General features: G+C 40.9%; 2 protein-coding genes across 6 annotated transcripts; one reads left to right on the top strand and one right to left on the bottom strand.

Annotated features, from left to right (window-relative positions):
• Positions 1-1,710: 1,710 nt before the first annotated feature.
• Positions 1,711-19,376, top strand: tpd52l1 (tpd52 like 1). 5 transcript variants are annotated; one of them, XM_041958329.1, is made up of 11 exons: positions 1,815-1,833; positions 4,167-4,263; positions 5,897-6,072; positions 8,384-8,404; positions 10,841-10,959; positions 11,081-11,229; positions 12,912-13,013; positions 14,809-14,823; positions 15,329-15,367; positions 15,950-16,010; positions 16,752-19,376. In XM_041958329.1, the coding sequence occupies exons 1-11, from the start codon at positions 1,815-1,817 to the stop codon at positions 16,872-16,874; spliced, it is 921 nt and encodes a 306-aa protein (XP_041814263.1). In that variant the 3' UTR covers positions 16,875-19,376. The 5 variants fall into 5 exon arrangements, with proteins under 5 accessions (XP_041814266.1, XP_041814267.1, XP_041814263.1 ...); XM_041958330.1 differs by lacking the exons at positions 1,815-1,833; positions 5,897-6,072 and having other exon boundaries at positions 4,176-4,265; positions 16,752-19,373; XM_041958332.1 differs by lacking the exons at positions 4,167-4,263; positions 5,897-6,072; positions 8,384-8,404 and having other exon boundaries at positions 1,711-1,833; positions 16,752-19,372.
• On the bottom strand, positions 18,326-21,785 carry hddc2 (HD domain containing 2). Its single transcript, XM_041958334.1, has 6 exons — positions 21,711-21,785; positions 20,942-21,063; positions 20,684-20,786; positions 20,467-20,535; positions 20,239-20,377; positions 18,326-19,957 (listed from the first exon to the last, which is right to left on the bottom strand). The coding sequence occupies exons 1-6, from the start codon at positions 21,783-21,785 to the stop codon at positions 19,806-19,808; spliced, it is 660 nt and encodes a 219-aa protein (XP_041814268.1). The 3' UTR covers positions 18,326-19,805.
• Between the last annotated feature and the right edge of the window lie 1,582 nt (positions 21,786-23,367).

Genomic DNA, 23,367 nt, shown 5'->3' with positions numbered 1-23,367 from the left:
CCACTGGTGAATATATCAACAGTGCAATCAGGTCTTCAATTAACAATTTGTGTTTTTCTGCTAAAACTGTGATTTTAATCACTAAAGATTAAACCAAACCTCTAAATTTTTTACAAGTACCACATTACAGGGTTTCAGCTACGTCCCAAATACTCTTGTACTTTTGCACAAGTTAATCTGTCACTTTACTTTGGCTCATACCCACCTCACTCTTAGGACTCTGTAGATTAAAACGAAGAAGCAGCAGCACTATGAGGCCTGTTTCCAACACTGGATGAGGCATAAGGCTGGTATGGACTAACATGCTCAGTGAAGGACGTGACCATACCAAAAAGAAGTGTCATTTTCAACAAATCGAAAGTCTAATTCGGGACAATACACCTTAGGTCAATTTCAACTCAGGAGGCCTGTGGTTAATTGTTTTGCAGGAAGTCGTGTATTACCAGTAACATCAGGATTTTTCACTATCTAGACATGCAAACTTCTGGAAAACTGCAACATTTTTGTCTACACAACACTTTGTTTTCAAAGGTATTTTGATTAAAATACTTACTTACTGCGCTACTGGTTTGCACCAAGAACAGATTCTTCCCCCTGCTGCCACTGTTAAACATGTCTGCTGGTATGTTATTATTGCTCACTTGGCCAGGCACAACGTTTTCATCTGAGAATATGATGAAAAATAAACTGGGTCAAATGCCAAAATATGTTGGTTTGATTGATTTATTTAATAGTAATGTATTATACCAGACTGTTCCCTTGTCTTTTTGTAGACAGGTTTGTGATTTCCTCTCTGATTTATTGCATGCATTTGGGTCATTGACAGTAAACTTAACAATCTGTATGAATGTGTGTCTGTGGATCAGACCGCCTGCTGTCTGTCTGTCTGTTACAGCAACATCAATCTCTCTTTGCAGCCGCAGCCACAGTTGTGACTACAGTTTTGTGTCAGCAGGGGTCATAAGTGCTCTGCTGGAGGCAAAGCCCTGTAGCCTTGATTTATTTTTAAACTGAACAGTGCAAATGCAGTGTATTGCAGGCATAGTCAGTCACAAAGAAAATCACATTAATTAACGTTACGTGGAGGTTAAAAAATAATAATGTTTATTCCACAAATTAAATGGCTTTATTATGCTACACTACTGTATGCCATTATTATCATAATAATTGCAATTATTATTAATATTGGTAATAGCAGTTGGTGTATATGTTTAGGATTGCACACAACAATACAAGGAAATACACTGTATAAAAGGTTTAAAAGGAAACATTTTATACATACACATAAATATACATTGATACTAGTAGTGTATGCTACCTTTTCCTTTACTTTATACCCCAGCTCAGCTACATTTCAGAGATAGATTAAATCTCTCCATTTCAAGTCTATGTTGATAAAAACATTTAAATACTTTTATACCAGTAAAGTTTTGAATTCAGGACCTTTACTTGTAATTGAGTGTTTTTATATTTATGTGTTTCTGCTTTTACTCAGGTAAAGGACCTGGATGCTTCCTCCACCGCTGACAAACACATATTCGTGTACTTATTTATTTACTGGACGTCATTAAAACACAGTCGCGCTGTTGTGTCCTGCGAGCGAAGCTGCCCGTAAGAAAATATGTCCGGCAAGCGAATTAAGCAAATTACAGCAGCGCGAGCCCATTGGCTCGTGCTCGTGGCTCCGCCCGCGAGAGCTGGGCCGGCGCGTGACAGCCGAGGAAACCCGAGTGACCTGACGGCCGGTGCTGCGCGTGCTGACGTGCCTCGACCGTCTCAGGTGGCTGTTCGGGTAGCTCGGCTGTGTGTCGCTGATGGAGACCAGACAACAAGGTGAGTCCGTGTTGTTTTCTGTTGAAAACAACTTTGTTGTTCAGGCGAGAGCTGGAAGGAGTCGCGCTGTTCGTCGGCTGCTCGCTGCTGATCTGATAATGAGCTGAACTTGAATGCAGGCGGCACACGTCACTGTTTACAAGCCGAAGGAATGAAGAGAGTAAATCAGAAAATGCTGGGAAAGTCAAACAATCTGTGCTGACGGTCTGCAGACTAATTCTTGAGTTGCTGCAACTTGTTTTCTTAATTATAGCCGACTGTTTAAACTGCCGTGTGCCTCGTGCAGAGCAGTGTTTCTGAAATAATGTCATTTCCAAACTCTTTACTTGGCCAGCTCTCTCTGAAGAGGCTTCTGTTGCCATTGGTGCTGGCTCAAGAAGCAAGTAAACAAATATCCAGACACGAGGCTTCAGGCACGCACAGATATACAGTTGGCCAGTGTGCTGCAGGTTTGTGTTACTGTTTATTCACGACATCATGGAAACTCCGGACCAGACCGGGTCTTAGAGCTGGGTACAGTTCCCTGCCTCGGAGGCTGTGTGGTGATCTGACGCGTTTGGATCAGCAAAGCTCCTGTTTACTGTGATCTCTGAAATCCGTCTGAGACAGGCAAGTGTATCCTCACTGCAGTGCTCAGTAAAATCACTGCTGCAGAAGTCCTACCACACTGATGGCCACACTTTATATTAAGGTTCACATACTCATCATTAACTGGTTGCTTATTAACCTGCATGTTCGGTCTTTATTAGTCATTTCAAGCCCTTATTGATGCCTTTTCTGGGGGTTTGTAAGTTTGTAATTCATGTACAACAGCTTCCTTACTTACAACCAACAAGCAGTAATTAGGAGGTTGTTTGAGGGAAAACTCCTCTCGTAGTTGTAGAATATGGTTATTCAGAGTAAAGCATTAATAAGTGCTTTGTAATGACTATTTAAGAGCCAATATGCTACTAATATGCATGCTAATAAGCAACTAGTTAACGGTGAATATGTGCACCTTCATATAAAGTGTTACCAGACTGCCTTAAAACTTTAAAAGGCCATTATTTTAATTAATTTCTAAAATATTCTGTTAAATCTACAGTGTGAATGGTGTTTGTATGAATAAGAAGGAGTCTTTGAAGGACATGTAACCCTGTCATTAATGGAGAGTGTGATGTCCCCACATCGCTGCAGTCAGTGGGATGAAGGTTAGCACTTGTTTATAATTACATTTCCTTGCATTCAAGGTCTGGACGTGTACCTGTGATCAGCAGGGCGAAATGCTTTCAGTTTTCCATGAAACTTGATTAACACATTTATAATGGAAACATGGTCTCCCCAAAACATCTAAAAAGGTTTATAATTTGGTGTTTTAAAGGAGTATTTAGATTACAAGGTGCAGAAAATGGACTCAGACAGGTTTTGTTGCTGTTCAGCCATGCTGCAGGCAACTTGGCCTCCGGTTTAGCTTCAATTGATTTTGCAGCCATATGACCATCCCCAGGCCTCTGATTTAGCGTAGCCACATGACCAGTGGGCCAAATGGGAGTCTTGTGACCGAAGGTATTCCACCCCAGGAAAATGGACAGGGGGGAGAGAAACAGCGAAAGGAGAGTAAAGTAAGGGGGTGTTAAAATGGATATTATCAATTAGCAGAAATTTTTGGGTACACGCCCACTGAAATAAACCTTCAAGATCTGAAGGTTCCTTGCTTGATACTGGACAGATACTGTCACTGACTGTTCCACCCTTCATGTGTGTGTTTTCCACTGAAATATGTGACCTCTTCTTCCCTGAAAAACAAGCGGTTTACCAGCCAGTCTGACCACAAGTCAAACCAGAAGGAAATCACTGTTCGTGAAACGACGCCGGGCTTATGTTGGTCACCTTCTTCCTGTCGTGCTGGACGATGGTGTAATGAGATTTCGTGAGCAACTCTGATTGCTCAATAGCCTTCGATGTTCTTGCTTAATTGTTTTAAAAGTTACAAAAGATCTCATTGCTAACTCTGTGTGGTGCTGACTTGCTCCCTGTCAGACTTTCTGAGAAGCAAGAATCAGGAATATCCTGTTTAAACAAGTCAGAGAGGTTCAGGTCTGTGTCACAAAGGGGGGAAAGTCAGATTTCCTGTTCCTGTGCAAATGCAGACTCAGATAAGATGACTGCACCAACTCCTGTAACGAAACAGACCTCGCTGTTATCAAGTTACTGACCAAATCTCCCAAGAGGCGTGCTGTGTGTGTGTGTGTGTGTGTGTGTTTGTGCGTGCGTGTGTGTGTGTGTGTGTTTGTGCATGTGTATATAACCCGTTTTCTTGTCTCCTCTCGCCCTGCTGCCTTGCTCTGCTGCAGAGTTGTACTCTAGCGTTCTGAGTGAAGCAGTGGTGGACTGGGGCAGCATGGGTCCTGGAGAGGAATGGGTTAACTCAGCCCCACACGAGGGAGAGCAGGGTAAGACTCGACTCTCTCAGAGAGAGGAAAATGTAAATCCACACTGAATCACAGACGCGCTGCACATGCCGCTGTTTTGCCTGTGACATGCAGAACACCTGAAGTGACGTCACTGACCGCGGTGCCAGGTGAAGTGCTGCATGTTTGACCGTTTTTTATATTGAGATTAATGCAGCAGCAGTTTTCTTACTTATAGTATGTGATTCCGTGTTGATTTAACTTGAAATCGTCAGCAGAGTGGATGAGTGGGTAATTTTTTAATTTTTTAATTTTTTTCTGAGTGGGTAGATTTTTTATAAAGGAAAAATATGTAACAACATGCAATCATAAATGAAGCACTGTGGTGCTACAGAGATGCCCCAACCTAGAAAGTACTTTCCAGACATAAGGGAACACGCTTGTTTGGTACAGTCCTCAGCAAAAATCACATCATCATCGTTTATGTATTTTTTTCAGTGATAATTAAACTCAAAAATGGTTGTTCTCGCTAAAATCATGACTCATATTTAAATCACAATGTCTTTTTTGGGGTTTTTTTGCACGTCGTTCAGCCTCAATGTGAACGTTGAAAGAGTCTGGGATCAAATCACGTTTGAATAAAATAGAAAGCGCCGTTCCACTTGTGAAGTTAAGATAAATGCTTTCTTTGATTAAGATTAATCTGCTTGTTAATTTTCCCTATTAAGAAAATTAAGAAAATTACCAAAACAGAACAGCGAAGAGAAACGTATTCACACATCAAAAGTTAGTTGATCAGCTAATCACTTCAGCTTTACTCCCTGAAGCCTTTAACAGAGCACAGTAAATCTAAACACAGCTCGATATTTAATATTCTATTAATGGCACTTTATATAAAACTGTTTAGGCATTAAGTGTAGGATGCATTAGGTCAAATGTCTGAATATGCAAATACAGTTTGCTTACATTGTCAGAGGACGAACAGTATAAATGTGGCCAAGCTAGCTTTGTCATTAGATGCAAAAAGTTACTGTTGAGTCTGTACTCTGAAGCCTTCATGTTTCTATTACGTGCAGTCCAACCTGTACCTTTATAATAGAATAATGCTTCATTTGCGTCAGTTTTGGCCCTTTGATTTAACCAAACCTCATCATTTCCCAGAATATGAGCTCAATATAAAAGTGTCTGATGCTCTTAAAATTAGATCTTGATACAGGTTCTCTCTACCAGAGGCCACAAAATGACCTAATAATGCAGAACTAACCGTAGATGATAATGTACTTTAGTGGCAACGGCACAAGAATTTTAGTGCCACATAGACTAGAATGAGCATATTGTAGCTGTGGGAGGTTTTTTTTCTTAGTATCAAATGATTCACTGATTTCTCTTCCTGGAGCTCAGACCTCTCGCTTTTAAAGCTCAAGAACAAGGTGGTACTCTGATCTGTTAACAGCTTGTTTCACATGCTGGCTCCTAATCACACAGTTTTCTTTGCCCGTTAAGATAAAATATCATCAAAACTGGCTAAACTAAAGCATCATTAAAAGTGGACTCAGCACTAAAGAAATAGGATGAATGAGTCACCGCCTGCTGTCTAAGACACTGAAACATGTTCAACTGTTGCTTTGCTCAGGTTTGAATCAGGGTATGTTTTACCCCTCTGGTGAGGAATCGGTTAAAAGGAGCTCAAATGGTGAAGACATGGCTCCGGTGGTCCAAAATGGGCGAAGCGTCACAGAATGTGATAAAACTTCACCATCAGGGGACACTGAGTGGGGTCAGACATCAATATCCCACTCTGACAACTGGGTCATGTCCACCACTTGGGACATGCAACTGGACAGCACAGGTGAAAAGGGATGTAGAGTCTGTAGAATAGACAATCTTTCACTCTGGCTGAACATGCAGTTCTCCGTGGGAAGCAATCACCATGCTGGGGCTGTAGCTGCCACTGAGGATGGTGAGGTCAAGACCTACGTGTTTTATCTGGTAATTTGGGGGGTTATAGAGGCTTATTGGAATTAAGAGGAGGAATTAAAAGTTACAATTAAAAAAAAAACAACAAAGACATTGGGGGTACAATAGACTGATTAATGTACTGTTTGACATGATAGTTTTAATTTTGCCTACTTTTTGGCCAAGCAGTAAAAGAGGAAAAAAGGATTCAGTATTTCCCCACTGGGATTTTAGTCGTGGCAGATTGGGCTTCAAGACGACATGGAAACCATGTTGGGCCTAAATGAAATAAAGATAATAATAATTAAATAGTCAACTAAAAACATAAAAGTTGGCTGTGAAAACTGTAAACATCCGAAACCAACTAAATTAAGTACATTGAATTAGTCCATTATTAGATGTTGAGAAAAGAGAGGAGAGGAAACAACAACAACAACAACAAACCCCCCCAAACAAACAGAAACTGTTATCGTTCATGGTGGTTACAGATTCTGGGTCAGAAACACCCGTGTTCAGTGACTGTGCCATTAAATCATTATCAGCCAAAGTGAAACGTTGCCTTAGAATGTAGTTCTGACCCCCACTGCCCCAGAACGTGATTGGCTACGACAAAAAGTGCACACTGGTGATACACATGAGCACATTTTGAAGCTTGTAGACGGAAAATTCTGTGAAGAATAGTAAGTGCACTTGCTGCGAGGCAATCAATTAGCAGGGTTTGGCAAAGCTTTGCTTTAAAATGTTGCCTGAGTACCATAACCTGAAAATTCTCACTGACCACCTCGTAGTTCAGTGGAGACCTGAGGGCCTGATCTCACTTTATCTAACCCATTTCATGCAGTGAACCATGACTGAGATCATCGACCTCAAGTTTGAGCGTTCCTCACATTCCAGAGAATTGGAAATGCTCAGCGGTGTATCACAGTACAAATACAGGGACTGTCTTTCAAAACCAACATTAAACTGTGTAATTGTCTTTTAAATTGGACCAAAAGTTTCTCTACGTGTGTTTGTTCTCCATGTTTCGTAGAAAAAGCACCATACCAAACCATTGGTGTTGGTAATATAACACAGTGTGCTTTTTGTTTCTGTAATGACAAACTGTAAAACATGTGACTTTACAAACAATTCTTACAGACAACACTTATAGAAACTTAACAACACAGAGACGGTCTGTTGTGAACTGTAACTGGCAAAACATGCCTTAATGTCATGTGGACTCCTCTGCAGCTTTTTTTTTTTTTTTTTAATTTTCCTTAAAGTAAAGGAAGCATTAGCTAAAAAGAAACCTGTGTTAGCTCAAAGAAAACCGGCCTTAGCTAAAAAAAAGAAACCGGCCTTTGCTAAAAAGAAGCATGTGTTAGCTCAAAGTAAACCTGCCTTAGCTAAAAAGAAATCAGCATTAGCTAAAAGGAAACCTGCATAATCTAAAAAAACACCATTAATATCCCACTTATCTTGATTGCGTGTTTGTTAAATTTAGCACCAATATGATCATCATTACCTTTAATCAAATGAAAGCTTTAGCAGCATTAGGTCTGTGAATGAGAATCCTCACAGACCAAACAGTGTGTCGAGACATTGTTGTGGTGCGAGTGTGTGACTTCTTAGCATGTTGCATCTATCTCTCGTGTGCATTTTAATGCTTTACGTTTAAGTCAATTAATGAAACAGTTAATGTTGCAATTGTCTTCCTCCAATTAATACTGAACTCACGCTGGTTTATTAATTTTGTATTATTATTATTATTATGATTTGATTTTGTACTACTCATTTAAATTGTGTGCTCCCAGACATTTTTAAGGGGTTCTCATGATTTAGTGAACATGAGAAATGACTCAAAGTTCTCCTTTCACGTAGACGGACATGAAAAGCTTTCATCTAAGCCTCGGGGGCTTCAAAAATCTCATTGTCCTTCTGTTGTGTGACGTACGCAGATATAGCTCCCTACTATAGAAAGGCCTGCCTTGTACTGGTGCATGCTGTGCTTGAGTTTAGTGCTGTAAGATACACTTTTGTGAAGTGTGTGTGTGCGTGTGTGTTTGCTGCATGTGGTACTGAGTCCCTTTTAACCTTAGATTTTAAAGCACTGAACTGGGAGCAGTATTTTATTGCAGTAACTACATTAGTCAGTGGACCAATTTTTTGTCAGCCTTTACTAAACTTACTCTGTCCTCACCTGTTTTATATGCTGCCACATTAAGAGAGAGGACACCTCACAGCAGGTACAGTAATCCTTTTCATTTTCACTCTGTCAAAATTGTGTTTTTTAGATATTTTACATGTAAAACTTTAGTAGGTGTGGTGCAGATATAGTGGCACAATTAAATACACATATTTACCCTTCTTGAGTTGTGTGCATACACTCATCCTGCAGTTACCTGGTGCAGTGTGGTACTTGTCTGTCCTGATTTGCCCTCCGCAAATTTGGGAAATGCTTCAACAATACAAGGCCAATTAGCTGGAAACACATTAAAATGTTGTATGTTAATCCCGTCATTATTGGCTCTTGACTTGATTTGGTCAGATATGCAAAATATTTCAAGTTACAGAAAAAAATATCAGTATTCTGAAACTTAGTGGTGGCTTCAGTGCATTTCTGCTGCATCATATATAAGAGTCAGCTGATGCTGGTCAGATGACTGTGTGGATCAGCTTTATTGCTGTGCCTGAATGAAAGGGTTCATTTCTAGAGACAGATGAAATTCTCATTTTTTCACTTGAAGTGCATGTAGTGGTGTCTGGCTGTGTGTGTGTGTGTGTGGCAGTGTAATTGTGTGTATGGCACACAGTGCTGTTTCCAGAGGTAAGTACAGTGTGCAAGTAGTATAATGAGGTGGTTTGAGGCAGAAAGAGACAATATCTTCTCAAGACTGTTTTTACAGAGTTTCTGAAGCCCTGAAATAATCCTTCTTTCTTGTCTTTTTCTTCTGTTTGAATATGTATATGAAATGCCTATGATTTCATAAACTGTCATACCCTTTTCTTAATTGGGTGTAGGTGCCATGGAAAAACAGAATTTGTTTAATTTTGGTTCAATTTAGTCAGTAAAATATCTCCTGATTTACTCAAACTGGTAACAACTGATGTCCAATATTGCAATTTGAAACTCAGTCTGTCCGCAGAAACAGCATCTTGTTAGAGTGTGTGTGTGTTTGTTTGTGTGTGACAGTCTGTAGTGTCCATCAACAGAGTTAAAGCAAGATAATCACATCAGTTAATCCAGATTACAGGCTGCAGCCACATGTTACATAACTGTCAGACAGACAGAGACAGACAGATGGATACAGTATGTGGACTCAGACATAGAGGCTGCCAGACAGTTTGTAGCACACAGACAAAACAAATCAGGCAAGAGGACTGAGCTACATTTCAGAAATACAGAGATCTTTAGTAGGAGAAACAAAACAGTAAAAGTTAGAAGGATTTCCTCCAGAATTCCTCAGAAGGTCTTTGATGTTGCATTTAATGGTCCAATGTGTGGGATTCAGGGGGATCTATTAGCAGAAGTTAATATTCATAATTATGTTTTCGTTAGTGTATAATCATCACAAGAGTTGTCGTGTTTTCATTATCTTAGAATGAGCTCTTCATATCTACAGGGGGAGCGGGTCCTCTTCCATGGAGTCCGCCATGTTGTACTGCCATGTTACTACAGTAGCCCAGAACGGACAAACCAAACGCTCTAGAACAGGCATGTCAAACTGATTCCATAAAGGGCCGCGTGGCTGCAGGTTTTCGTTCCAACCAAGGAGGAGCACACCAGGCTGGACTCAATTAATCAGCTGATCTCAGTCTTCAGCTGATAACTAAGTGATCCCATGATGTTGACTGGTTGGCCTGGTGTGCTCCTCCTTGGTTGGAACGAAAACCTGCAGCCACCTGGCCCTTTATGGAATCAGTTTGACACGCCTGCTCTAGAAGGAACCTTTCGCGTTTTAGCCGGTTTTGCGGCCACTGTAGGTTCTGCTACATGCTTGGAAGGGGAGGGTGAGGCAAGAGGTATTTAGTTGATTTCAATTTGCAGCCTCGTCACTAGAGGCCTCTAAATCCTTCTTAATCATTTAAAGTAGAAGATAATTAAATTCTACATTGACATTGAAGTATCAACCTCTTTGGCAGAAAAGTGAAGTCAACATGGAAGCGCCAAAAGCTGCAGTTACTCGAATGGCCACTTGAGGCTTGTTTCAATCATGAGTCAATCCCCATACACCCCAATATTTAAAATGCCCAACTTTACTGCACAAATAAACATATTTACAGCCTGTTTTGGTCTCTAAAGCTAATTTCCCTGTTCATGACAACGTGAATTTTTACATAACTCACTCATTTGAATTATATTAATTTAGATTTTTTTGTGTAATTATGGCTAGCCTCTTTGGTCATTTTTGGATAAACCAGGAGTTTGGTGGAGTCAGACACTGCCAAGATGGAGAAGGTCGGAGCCGGATGACATGAGCAGCTGCAGTTTTTCAGTGTTTTTATTGCACCTTTGCTCTAAATTACGGAATTATGTACATATGTTGAGAGACCAACAGGCTGAATCACATCACAGATGTTTCTTTCTCCTTCCTTTGTGCGTCTCCTTCACTGTTTTACAGGTCGCACAGAGGTTTTAATTAACATTTCACCCTGCGTATGTTTGTGTGTGTGTCATTCAGGCTTTCTGGACTCTGAGCCACTGAGGGAGGCTGATGAAGATTTTGTGTCAGATGTCAACCTAAACAACCCCATCATGACAGAGGAGGAGAGAGAGGAGATTCAGCAGGAGTTAGATAAAGTATGCTCACACATTCTCTCAATCTTAGAGAGGACAAGAAGCGATGATATTCCAAAGATGGCAAAGGCCCGAGTACTTGTTGCTGTAACCAGCTCTTTGTCTCTTTTTTGTGCATGTCCAGTTGGAGGAGGAGATCAGCACACTGAAGCAGGTTTTGTCGTCCAAAGAGAAGCAGCACGCAGACCTCAAACAGAAACTGGGCATCACCCCTCTGAGCGAGCTCAGAAACAACTTCAGCAGAGGCTGGCACGACATGCAGACCTCCACAGCGTAAGTCTGCAGGTGTAACTGAGTTATAGTGAAGGGCTGAAAGTGTGTGTCTTTGTGTCTGCAGCACATGACAGAGTAGCTTTCCTGTTTGCTGTCAACATAGATGCTCTTTACACGACTCTCTCTCTCTCTCTCACACACACACACACACACACACACTTTTTTAACAGCCAGTATTGCACCATGCTCCAATCTGAGTGTCTGTTGCAAACACACATATAAGCAACCCGATCAAAAAGACATAATCTTCCGCTCCTGGCTGCACGGCATGTGTGTGTTTGTTATCTTTGTCATGCTCCGTGTAACAGACATCGTAAACCTGATTAAAAACACATCACATGGCTACATGCTGCTAAAGGCTATCGTCAACGCACAATTAGCTGAACATGACCTGTCCAGTCACAAAATGATTAGAACGTTTTATCTTGTGTGTTATCGTATATGCCAGTTAAATTCAACCTTCCCTCCCAGGGCCGTGATGGCCATCTGATTATTCAGATGAATTGACTTGATTTTATGTTATCAAGAGGGAAACACGTCTGTCAGGTTCCTCCGAATCAGGATAGGATTTTTGGCGCTTTTTTCATCTTTTAGTGTGCAGAGAAATAACCTCATTTCCTCATCAGGCCATCAGCTGTGGGCTCTTATTCAGACACCAAGAGACAGAGAAGAGCAAGAGGATAGCCTCTAGCGGCCTCCCTTCTTATCCAGTTACACTTCAACCTGAAGCTCACTTTACACACACAGTGGCTGTCCTCATGTATAATGAACCAGTGTGACCACAGGGAGTGTAAGATCATAGAGAGAGTGGGTAAACGCAAATGTGTGGAAGTGAGTTAAAATATAAATACAGCTCAAATTTAAAAAAAACAACACTAATTTTAAAAGGTGATCAGAATTAGAATCAGACTACTTTACTGATCTGTGAGGGGGAAAATGGATCAATTGCAGTTGCTCCCATTGCAGAACAAAGTAAATAGAATTCAGAAATAAGAAATATCTCAGGGAAATGTAAAAAACGAGAAATATATATATTATACTACAATATAAATCAACCATAAATAATAAACAATATGGAATATGTAAATATGTAAACTGCGTGTATTATGTTACAGTAACTAGCAACTGTCTGTGTAGTGCAGCATTCAACATTAAGTGACAAGAATACTAGAATCCTAGAATACTACTACTGCTAATACTAATACTATAATAAAAAATAAACCAACAATAATAACATTTAACAATAATAATATAATAATACAGATATATAGTGGTAACAGTATATAGTAATATAATAATAGTAGTATCAGAGTAATGCAGTAAGGAACGATCGGGTGATGTTGAGCAGTACTCTGCACAGATCTTGTGACTAACAGTGAAGGGCTGTGGCTCTGTTGGGCAGCTCCATGTCTGTGTTATACAGCAGTCTACTGTCAGAGTGACGCAGTCTATCCTGTAAGGAAAAGGCTTAAAAGACCAGGCTGTTTAATACAGTGTGTGATGACTGAGATGATGACGAAGCATTTTGAAACAAGCTCTGTGGGTTTTTACTGTGTTTATGTTTATGTCTCTGTCCTCTTCAGATGCATCTTCTTACGCACGTGTGGATACTGTATTAATTGAAACATGAGATGCCCGTGCGTGTAGTGACATATTTTTAATGCACCTCCTGTATGTCTCAGCTATAAGAAGACATCAGAGACGCTGTCCACAGCAGGACAGAAAACCTCAGCAGCCTTCACCACACTGGGCAGCGCCATCACCAGGAAGTTCGAGGACATGAGGTACACCATGATGTCGCGTCTTATTATTTAGCGTAGCTAACATCAACACAGTGTTCAAACTTTTGCTCGTCACCTGCCTGCTGTGACCAGCGTCAGCAGTCTGCCTGTGTCAGCTGATAATGTATAATGCAAATAGTGTGGTGAACTTATACTGTGGCAGCCATGGTTGCCTTTTGCCCATCATAAATGTCCATTGTCAACACATTTGCGTATCATAACCCAGCCTACTCATTCCCCACTGATGCATTTCCACTTTTATCCAGTCCACACACCCAGCTTCTATTTGCGCCGTCCAGTTTTGACTCTTGCTCCAGCCACCTCGGAGGGGGGGTTGAGTTGAGATTATGTAAGACCACATTAAGCTGCTTTCTGTCGGGAGCTGAAGGGCCCAGAGGCAAAGTCGGTCGCTTTCTTTCTCTTGTTCCGTCTTCTTCCCTCCCCGTCACTCTGCATCGCTCCGCTCGAGATGCTGAAAGTCAGCACAGAGTGCGCGAGCCTGCATTGTTCTGCATGTAAATAAACAGAGCGTTTGTGTGCATGACCACAAGAGAGAGCGAGAGAATGTGGGCCTGTGTGACTTCATGTATGAGCAGGAGAAAACACGAGAAAAGCTCCCTGAGGTCAGGAACAAAGCTGGTTGGCGTCAGCTGGAGGTAACTGCAGAAGTAAAGACACCTGCCATTGTGTGTATGCGTATACGAAACACTCGGAGACAGCTGGAAAATGTATTGCGACTTTAATGCATAATTTTAACAAAATCTGTCCATTCATAACAAAACCAGTGGCTGTATTGTAAAGACGAACGGGGTATCGGTGCTTCTGGCTACACTGCAGCTTGTTATACTTTTTGGAAAATAGAGTGCAGAAAGGAAACAATGCATTATCTTTGATTATTCCAGCATGGTTGGTCTAGAGTTACTGTTCCCTCGAAGGTATGCTGACTTGCGTATGCATGTTTGTAGTTTTTGCTGTGGATGTGTTTGGTTTGCGTGTTCTTATGTGTCATTTTGTCCTATTAGCCTGAAATATTGAACCATTTTCACATTGATTTTCTCTTCTTCTCGCTTCCTGTCTGTCCCACTATCTTGTCATCTAATTGTAAAGATTTTGCTGACATTGTGTCCTGTTACACTGATCAGTAATTCACTATAATAACTCTGCTTATGTGAGCAGAAACAGCAAAAACTCTTAGAAATGTGTTATGTTCCCCAAAATACAGGCAAAGGAGAATATTAGTTTAAACAGGAAGGAGGCAGCTATCAATCTGATACAATGACAAGGTTTTCCATCTTTGCATAATGTTTATTTATTAATTCTGTCGCATTTCTCTTTCAACAACTAACTCTTTACTCTTAAATCTGCTGTGTGTGTGTGTGTGTGTGCATGCTCACATAGATATATGGTTTGTGTGCAAACTGTTTGCTAATCTGTAACTGTCTCTGTAAACTGACTAACGGCTTCCTTGAAGTGTGACTGTGGATCAGATTGTGTTTTTGTGGCTCTGCTGTGTTCAACTTTAGTAGAACATTTTCATTTTGTTAGCAGGTCCGTGTACAAGTGCGATAAAGTTCAGCCCAATCTGGTTCCCGCAGTAATGTCGCTCTCTTGCCTCCAGTTTACTTCCCTGAACAGATATGAGTCTAGCTAGAACGAAAGTTGAAAACAGCATTAATTGTAATTGTGAAATGGTTTGTATTAATAACCTACAAGTGTTCTACCAAAGTGGAAGAGTGTGACTGTAAAGGCCTGTCAAAGCATCTGAAACTGTTTTCCCTCTTCCTCCATGCTCCCCAAGGTCCAACTCTATAGGGTAAGAATCACACAGCTGATTATGTCACATTAGTTATTCCTGCCTAAGGAGTCTTAGACAGCGAGTCTTAGCTCAGTGGATCTCAGTCAGATCAGCTGATGCCGCTGACAGGTTGGTACGGTCGTCTGAGTAAACGCTGCTGGACTGCAGGACTGCAGGACTCAGGCGGTTTCTGTCTCAGCTCAGAATCAGATCTAATTGATTTCATGTGAACAAGTTGTCATGACCTGGCCTTTCTGATAGCAGGAAAGTGCTAAAGCTAAGCTAATACATTCTGAGAGTGGTTTCAGACCTTGCAGGCTTTTTCACTTTTGAGCAACTATTGATTTGATTGAACAGATGATTGAAGATAGATGAATGACCGCAGACACCGTAGATTTAATATCCTTCCATTTTCTGCCCATTTCACCCTCTAATAGACTCTAGGACTCTTTGGGCCAGTGTGTGTGTGTGTAAAACCTGTGCTAACCATTAACTCCTCTCTCACCACGCTCTCTGGGGACAGCTACTCTATCAGACACTCTATGAGCATGCCCACCATGAGGTAACCACACTGTGCTCGCTTGCTTTTGTGTGTTAAGGAGTGTGTTCATATGTTTTATTTCCTATCTTTGTATGACTTCTTCTTTTGGTATTTTTAGACACAAAATTCAACCATGCTCTCATTTAAATAAATGAATAAAACATTGCCCAAACACCAGGCACAGTGCAAAAGCTAATTGTTTAATGTTCCCACCATTGACATGTAATTAGTTAATGGTTGAGTGGTGATAAGTTCACTCTGCAACTATGAAACCTAGAAAAATGTTTTGTGCTCATCCTTATCCTAAGTTTATATCTTGAATAGTGATCTGAAAAATAACATGTAGCTGCCTAACAAAGGTGAATGAAATGCTGAGCTATAGGCCTACTGTATGTTTAAACTCAACCAAGACTCAGACATCCTGTGAAGCTTTGGCGACCCCTAGTGGGAGTCAGGTTGAGCTCCAGTGTTATTGTTTGCAATGCAACGCATGTAAGTGCCATCATTTTAGCTGACAGGACATTAGTGAATTTTGTTTAAGAAAACAACAACATTTTGTGCAGCTCTAAAATAGTAAAACTGAATTTCTCTCTTTCTTTACAGAAACTCTCCCAGCTTCAAGTCTTTCGAGGAGAAAGTTGAGAATACAGTGTCCACTATCAAGGTAAACAGCTCCTGCTTGAGTGTGTGAGAGCAAAATGCAGTTTTAGCTTCTATAAAGTCTCATTTATTTCAAGGGTTAAAAAGTCATATAGAGTGTAATTTGAAAGCATCTGGTATCAAAGACAGCAGCTGATTACTAACATGTAAACTGTGCTTTGTTTAGTAGTAAGCTGTGAAAGCCACACAGAGGAACTGGTCAGGTTTCTGCCTCTCAATGTTAGTGTCAGTGAAGCAGAGACAGCAGAACACTATAATTTGAGCGTAATTGCTGTCTTACACTCTGACTCTTACAGCCTGTTGGTTATTTATATTCACACTGATCCTGATACAGTCTTGGCAGCAGCAGACCTCCATCCTTTGTCTATACTGTGTAGGCCACCGTCTGATTCATGGGGCGACAGTGTGTGCAGAGAGGTTGGAAAAAATACTAAACTGCTGCTGATTATCTCTTTTTTTCTGACTTTCAGTTTCAATCTCATTTCAAGGATAACAGGGTCCTCTACAGCAAAACAAACCCTCTCAAAAACACAAGCTCAGTATGGGAAATTTTAGAAAAAAGCTGTTTAAACTGAGTGCCTGCAAAGTTTACATTTTGGATTATTGTGCACGCTGCCTGTGTCTGACTGTGGAAGTGCAAGTCTGCCACCCTGAGCTTATTCTGCAGCACAACAGCAGTGCAGCAGCCATGCGAAGTGGTGACAGCACGTTTTATATTGATGCATCCTTTCTGCCTTTCTTACAGACAAAGGTTGGTGCTTCAGAGAGCAGAGGCAGCTTTGAGGAAGTCCTCTCCTCCGCAGCCAACGCCAGCTCTCAGGACACGCCCACTAACGTCTTGACGGACAGCTCCGAGAGGCCGTGTTAGAGCCGCGTCCACGCTGCGAGGCAGGAACTCTTATCACTGCAGCACATATCAACCCGAGGCTCTGACTAAAATATTACAGAATGCTTTTATTTGATCGCACCTGTAAGATGCAAACGATGTGATTGGGTCCTGATACTGAAATTTCCTGCGACACTAAGTGCTTAGACTTGTTAGAAAATTGGCACCGTTTCTTGTTGGGACCAAAGTTACCTTAAATATTCTAAAGCAGCAGTTTTCAACATTTATTTTGAAAGATCAAGGCAGCTTAAGTCAGAAGCACACCCACCTTTGGTTGTGTAACACATGTAAGTGGGCATGGTTGATCTTTTCATTGACAAGAGCTGGATTCAACCAGCCTGCCCTCCATTGGCCTCCAAACATCGTTAAAGCACAGATGTTGGATCAGACGGGGTTGAAGGGGAGAGGCAGCTACGGCTTAGTTAAAAAATAATAAAATAAAAGGAGGATGAGCAGATTCTCAGAGCCAAAGCCCTGCGTTTATGGCCTGTAGTTCTTCTTATGTTAAGCATCTCATGGTTTGGCTCATTTAGCTACTTTGTCGCCCAAAGTGGAAAAACTCAGCCGTGAAATCCCAGCTGTAGCTCCTCACACACAAGAAAATTCCTTTCTTTGCTGTGTAAATTCGTCCTAAGTGGAAACAGCCGCGTTGATACAGAATCAAAACTCTTCATCACTACGACTTTCATACCAAGAAATACAAAACTACATTTTAGGTGATTCTTAGAAATAAGTGTTTGATGGGCTGGTGTTTGAAAAATACATTTATTATTACAACTACCTAGACCTTTTTGGAACATTTTTAAAATGTGTAACCCATGTGTGATCAACCCAGAAGTCCTGGATGAAACTGTTATCTGTAAACTCAATAATTTTACACTAAGAGAGGAGGCCTTGCTGTGAAGAATGTGTTACAGCCCCTCTTTTGTGGCTAACTTTTAAAAAGTCCCAGCCGACACACATTTTCTGCTGCTGACAGTTTGGGTTGAGGCCTTTTTGAATGCTGGATCATACTCACGGCACACACACAGTGTTTAGTCTGCACGTTCACACTGTAAGAAGACATGAAACACTGTATGTTTGCTATGTGCAGTGCAGCTTCCATGTGGAAAGGTAGCAATGGAGTATATTTTTGTTTTTCTCATGACTGCCTAGAAAAAGGAGGTCACGCAGAATTTGATTAATCACTTGGGACAATTAAGTCCGATGCTGGAGATTAAAAACACCACAGCTGCACTGTTACACCTCAGAGTGGAGCTGAAGGTAAACAGATCTGAACCTGCAGATCACCTGCCCTAAAAATATCACACCTGAGTCATTTAGGCCACAGATCTGATGCCTGTTGCTAAGTAACTGATGACACATATGTCACATTAATATAGCAACATCACTGCAGCACAGCTGTAATCCCTGACTGTGATGTGAGCCTGAAATCCAAGACACGCTGTTGCTTACTGATCTGATTTTTAACTTCCTTTTGCAGAACTAACCTGTTTAATGCTGAAGAAAGTTTGGACTTTTTACTACTTATCCGTGAAAAGGTTGGTGCCACAAAACATTAAAAATCAGATTATATGCTTTCTTTTTAACTTTCCAAGCGTGGTCTCAGTGGCCACTGCCATCAAAGCACCGTTCTGTTTTCAATATCTAATCTGTTTTGCTTTTCATGTGATTTACTTTGCTGTGGTTTGAGACGACGCCTCCAGATAATTTCATGTTTAGTTCAGTCTGTCCGTGAAATGTATTTATTAAATACATGTTATCACGCCATAAATCAAGTAATGAAAGATCTTTTGTAGCAAGGAAAAGTTGCCAGCTCTGACCTATTACCACATAACTGAGGTAATGCATGTTCTGTCATTGGAAAATTAGTTACAGTATACATTTTACATCTGTATATTGTGGTTTGGGCTAAAATCAAATTGAACTCTGCGCCAGTTAAAAGAAGTTTTTCTTTCTATTTTTTTTTTTTTTTACAAAATTCTCGAAGATAACGCCCAAAGACATAACTGTGGCATTCAAATGAAACAGCAGATTCCTCTGTATTCACACTACTAATTACACACAATTATAAATAACTTTTCTTTCCTGATGTGTCGACATTAACCAAACTAAATATCACAGACGATTTTACAATAAAACACTGAAAGCTGTGACTGAACCTGTTGAAAGTGAGATAAAACAACCAAACAAACGAATAAATGTAACAATGTGTGTGTGAACCTCTATGCAACGTACAGAAAGTAACATCTGAATACTGTTTTCTCATTCGTCAGCAGTGAATTCCTGAGTGTGCTGCTGTAACCATCAGAACATTAATGTATATTACCAACATATTCTGCATATTGTACAGAAAGAAAATCCATTTCTGATGGTGCAGCACCATTTATGCAATATTGGCCAGATGCATCGATATATAAAAATAATATGTGAAAATGTACTGAGATGTAAAGTTAGCATAGCTGAAGAGTTTTGGTTGACACTTGCAGTTCAATGAACAGTTAGTGAAATCTGCAACTCGTGTGGTGACATAAGAACATATCTGTGAATTTCTTTAGGGTTCATTAAATGCTAAACCCATTTATAGGGACTTTTAATAATATTTTGGTCAGTTACTGCATTTGTATTCTATGTGGCAGGTTTTGCATTAGTACTTGTCAGAGTGTATCTATTATACATAGATAGAGATAGTTGTAGATACACTGACATACAAGCTGCATGTTCATGGAAGATCTCCTTGTGCCACCATCCTCAGTTCTACTGTACAAATGTCTCAAGAATGAGCAGATGTAGCAGACCCTGTTTTCCACACTCACTCGCTCGCTCGTTCACACGCCTGATATGTGGCGTGATTGCGCGCCCTCATTCACACGCACTTTGTGTAACGGTCCAGCGTCTCTGTATGCGTCCCAGTCAGGGGGAGGTGTCTGAAGTCGTGCGTGGCTGTGAAGACTCAGCGCCGGCCGTCTGTGAGCTCTTTGCTTCGTCCGTTTTGGTCACGTGACATCGTCTCTCTTCATTCAAAGAGCTGATGAGCTGCAGCACGTCTGGGTGGTGGAAACGACCTGCGAAAGAAGCAAATAAAGGCAACTTTCTTTTTTCTTCAATTTATGAAAAGTCTGCACAACATGCCAAAAAACACATGAACAGTAATAGAAGGTCAAAAGCCTTTTAAATTTTTAATTAGAGCCACAACTATAGACTACTGACTGTTTTATAAATAAAATAAATTTGATTGATTACATTGTTCAAAAGTTGCAAATGTGCACATTGAATAAAAAATACATAAATAAATGTGAGCAACTTGAGCGACTGAATAACAAGGGGAGACAGTTTGGAGACGCACCGTCAGTGGAGTCAAAGAACTCCTGCAGTCTTCCCGGCGTTCCCTCCAGCTCCTCGTATTCATGAGCCTGCAGTATCATCTCCAGCAGGTCGAACTGCTTCACCAGCCTGGCCTCCGGACTTCTCTGGGTTTCATATTCCTGCAGGTAAGACAGGTGAGCATCTGCTGTTAGACGAGTTATCTTTCATAAGCTTCAAACGACAGAAAAGTAAAACCACAGCGTCATACCTCCCACAGTCCATAAATCTCCTGTTTGAGTCCCTCCGGCAGAAGACCTGTCAGATGTCTCATCGCCTCCTGAGAGAGAGGTGAGGAGGAGAAACTACAAATATAAACCATCATCATGTCACCTGGTTACACCTGAGCAGGCCTGAACAGACACTTGCTCAGTTGAACCAATCAGGAAGTGTGTTTGGATGTAATGTGAGCGACACTGGTCACTTGCCTCCTCTCGCCTGTGTTTCTCTGCTTTACTGATGTTGTCTGATGGAGCGATATCTCCCACAATACACTCTGCCATGTCATGAACCAGAGCCAGCTTTATACATCTACAGAAAAAGAGAGAAAAAATGTACGGACATGATTAGGTTAGTATTATTTGGAAAATTCTGCATCCACAAAATCGAAATTATTAATGTCAGTAGATACCAGATAATAACTGAATTTCCATTTTGGGCTGAACATTGAAGAGCTGCTCCCTTACCTGTCCTTGTCCACAGTGGGGTCAGTGATGGTCAGAGACATCATGGCCATGCGGTACATGTGGTCTGAAACGCTCTCTGGTTTCTTCACATTCCTGTACACCCAGCCGGTCCTCGGGACCCTCTGCAGGTAATATCAACCACAACACATAAAACATCAGGGGGGAGAGGAAACATCCATCCCAAAATATGTCTTCAGCTTCTGGAAGGTGATAATTCTTTTGATTTCTTAGTATTTTATTATTGTAATATTGTTTTTTTTACTTTTCACTTATTACATGAATCTATGTAGATTAATCAAAAATGTACATATTTGTTGGTTGCAGCCCTACAGGGAAAACACTACCACTGCTAGGAGAAATGTGAAAATCAACACTGTCATCACATCTTACTCCCAGCTTCATGAAGTTATTTACAGCGTAACGTACACAGAGCCAATATGGGGTCCTATCAGTTGTATGTATTTCTGTATAAACAGTATACACAAATGAGGTATACAGAATTTAATCTTATGTAACTGTGAGTACAACGGGGGAATATATGCAAGAAACCAGTGACTATGATAAATAATTCAGTTCAGGCATCACTTTTCTGACGCCAGCAACAGCAAAACACGAACAAATAGCCTGAAGGGAGCTACAGATTTAGCCTGAATACACCCAGTCCCAGATCCACAGAATCCAGCTTCAGAGAAAATTGCGCTTTAGTGTTTCTTTTTGGGGAAGAAATAAATCACGAGAGAAGTAGCCTGAGGTTGGGGAGAAGTCTTACTTTGAGCTGTCCGATAAATTTCATAAATCGCAGCATATTGCTCATGCCGGCTGCTGTCTCCATGGAGGCCGCCATTGTTGTCATCTGACCCGGATACAGAGAGACGGTGTTTGTTAGCGTAGTGACCAAGAGCAGCCGCTAGGTGGCAGCATGAACAACAGAGCGAGCCAAAGTGAAGAGATACTACACTCTTAAATCCTCTGCCTTGTAAGTGTACTCTATTGTGATTGTAGTGTTTTAATGTGTGCGTCGAGAAACTGGCCCACGTGATATCATTCTGTTATCGCTTTAGGCAGTACATTGTAAATGTTTTGCTAAAAGTGTACAAATAAAGAAAAAGACTGTAGAAGGCGCTATGGCAAAAACGGCGATGTAAAAGGCACGAAGAAGAAGCAGCTGCAGCGGAAGTTGGAAAGGCGGGAGATTGGAAGACGTAAACAAACTTTTTGTTGTTGTGAACGTTCGTCCTTCACTGAACGTTTGTAAAAAATGATGAACAAGGCACCCAGATTGAAATCTACAGTTAAAACAAAAATGAAGAGTAACATAAACGTGAGGCCGGCGTCAGAAGCAATGGTAGGTAACGCTAGTCGACGGTACTGATTCATGACGTGCTGACTTTACCGAACTCTTTTCCGTTTGTTTATGGCTGGTTTATGCTAACGTTAACTTTCCTCCCATTTTCTCAGATTGAACTCCTAACGTTGCTGTTTTTGAGCAGCCTGGCTGAGGAGGCGAGGGCCAAAGCTTTTGAAGACAAGTCTGCAACGATTCGAGCTCAGCACCTCAAAGCAGTCTCAAAGGTTAGTTCGAAGAGAGCTCAAATCACGGATTTTATGTTTATAAACTACATTTGTGACGACTCTCCGTGTCTTACGGGTGTTAACGTTGCTATTCGTGTCAAACATCATTTAGTGTTAAACAGAGCTACAGTATTGTCTCAAATGGGCATACACAAACATACCGTAACAGACTGCAATCTGCAGTCACACTTTTAAATAACTTCTGGTCAGAGCTGCAAGTATTATCTTCATTACCGATTAATCCAACAATCATTTATCCGATTAATCGTTTGGCCTGTACAATGTTCGCCACCATTTCCCAGAACCCAGGGTGATGTCTTAAAACACAGGCCAAGACCCAAAGAGTTTGCTGGTGAGGACAAAGAAACAAACAAAAATAAATAAAACTTTTGGTATCTTGCTTAAAAAATTACATAAGCAATTAATCAGTCATCAAAACAGCTGCTGATTAATTTCCGGTGGCCTGGCTCAACCTCTGATTAACCCTGAGGTGTGTGAGAAAGCGTTTTTCTGTCTATGTAAAACTGGGAAAATGTATTTCATGGTGGTGGTTTCAGTAAAGAAGACTGTCTGTCTGACGATCACATACTGTGACGTGACATGTAGCTAATATACAAAACTAGTCGCAAGTTTTTGAATACTTCATAACTTTTTTGTTGAATCATTTGCATTACTGGCATGGTCTGCATGTGAGGAAAGTAAAAAGTGTCTCAGACTTGTCTTGTGGAACACATCCTGACCCGCATAAATAGGCACCATGTATGTACATTTCATGTACATTTTTCTTTTACAGTTGATTTTTAGGGTTTTTAACTGGCAGGCTTGTCAAATATCTTTATCTCTGTGCTCAAAGA

This window comes from Chelmon rostratus, chromosome 18, assembly GCF_017976325.1.
Source record: "Chelmon rostratus isolate fCheRos1 chromosome 18, fCheRos1.pri, whole genome shotgun sequence".
Lineage (NCBI taxonomy): Eukaryota > Metazoa > Chordata > Actinopteri > Chaetodontiformes > Chaetodontidae > Chelmon > Chelmon rostratus.
This window is presented reverse-complemented; position numbering and strand designations above follow the sequence as displayed.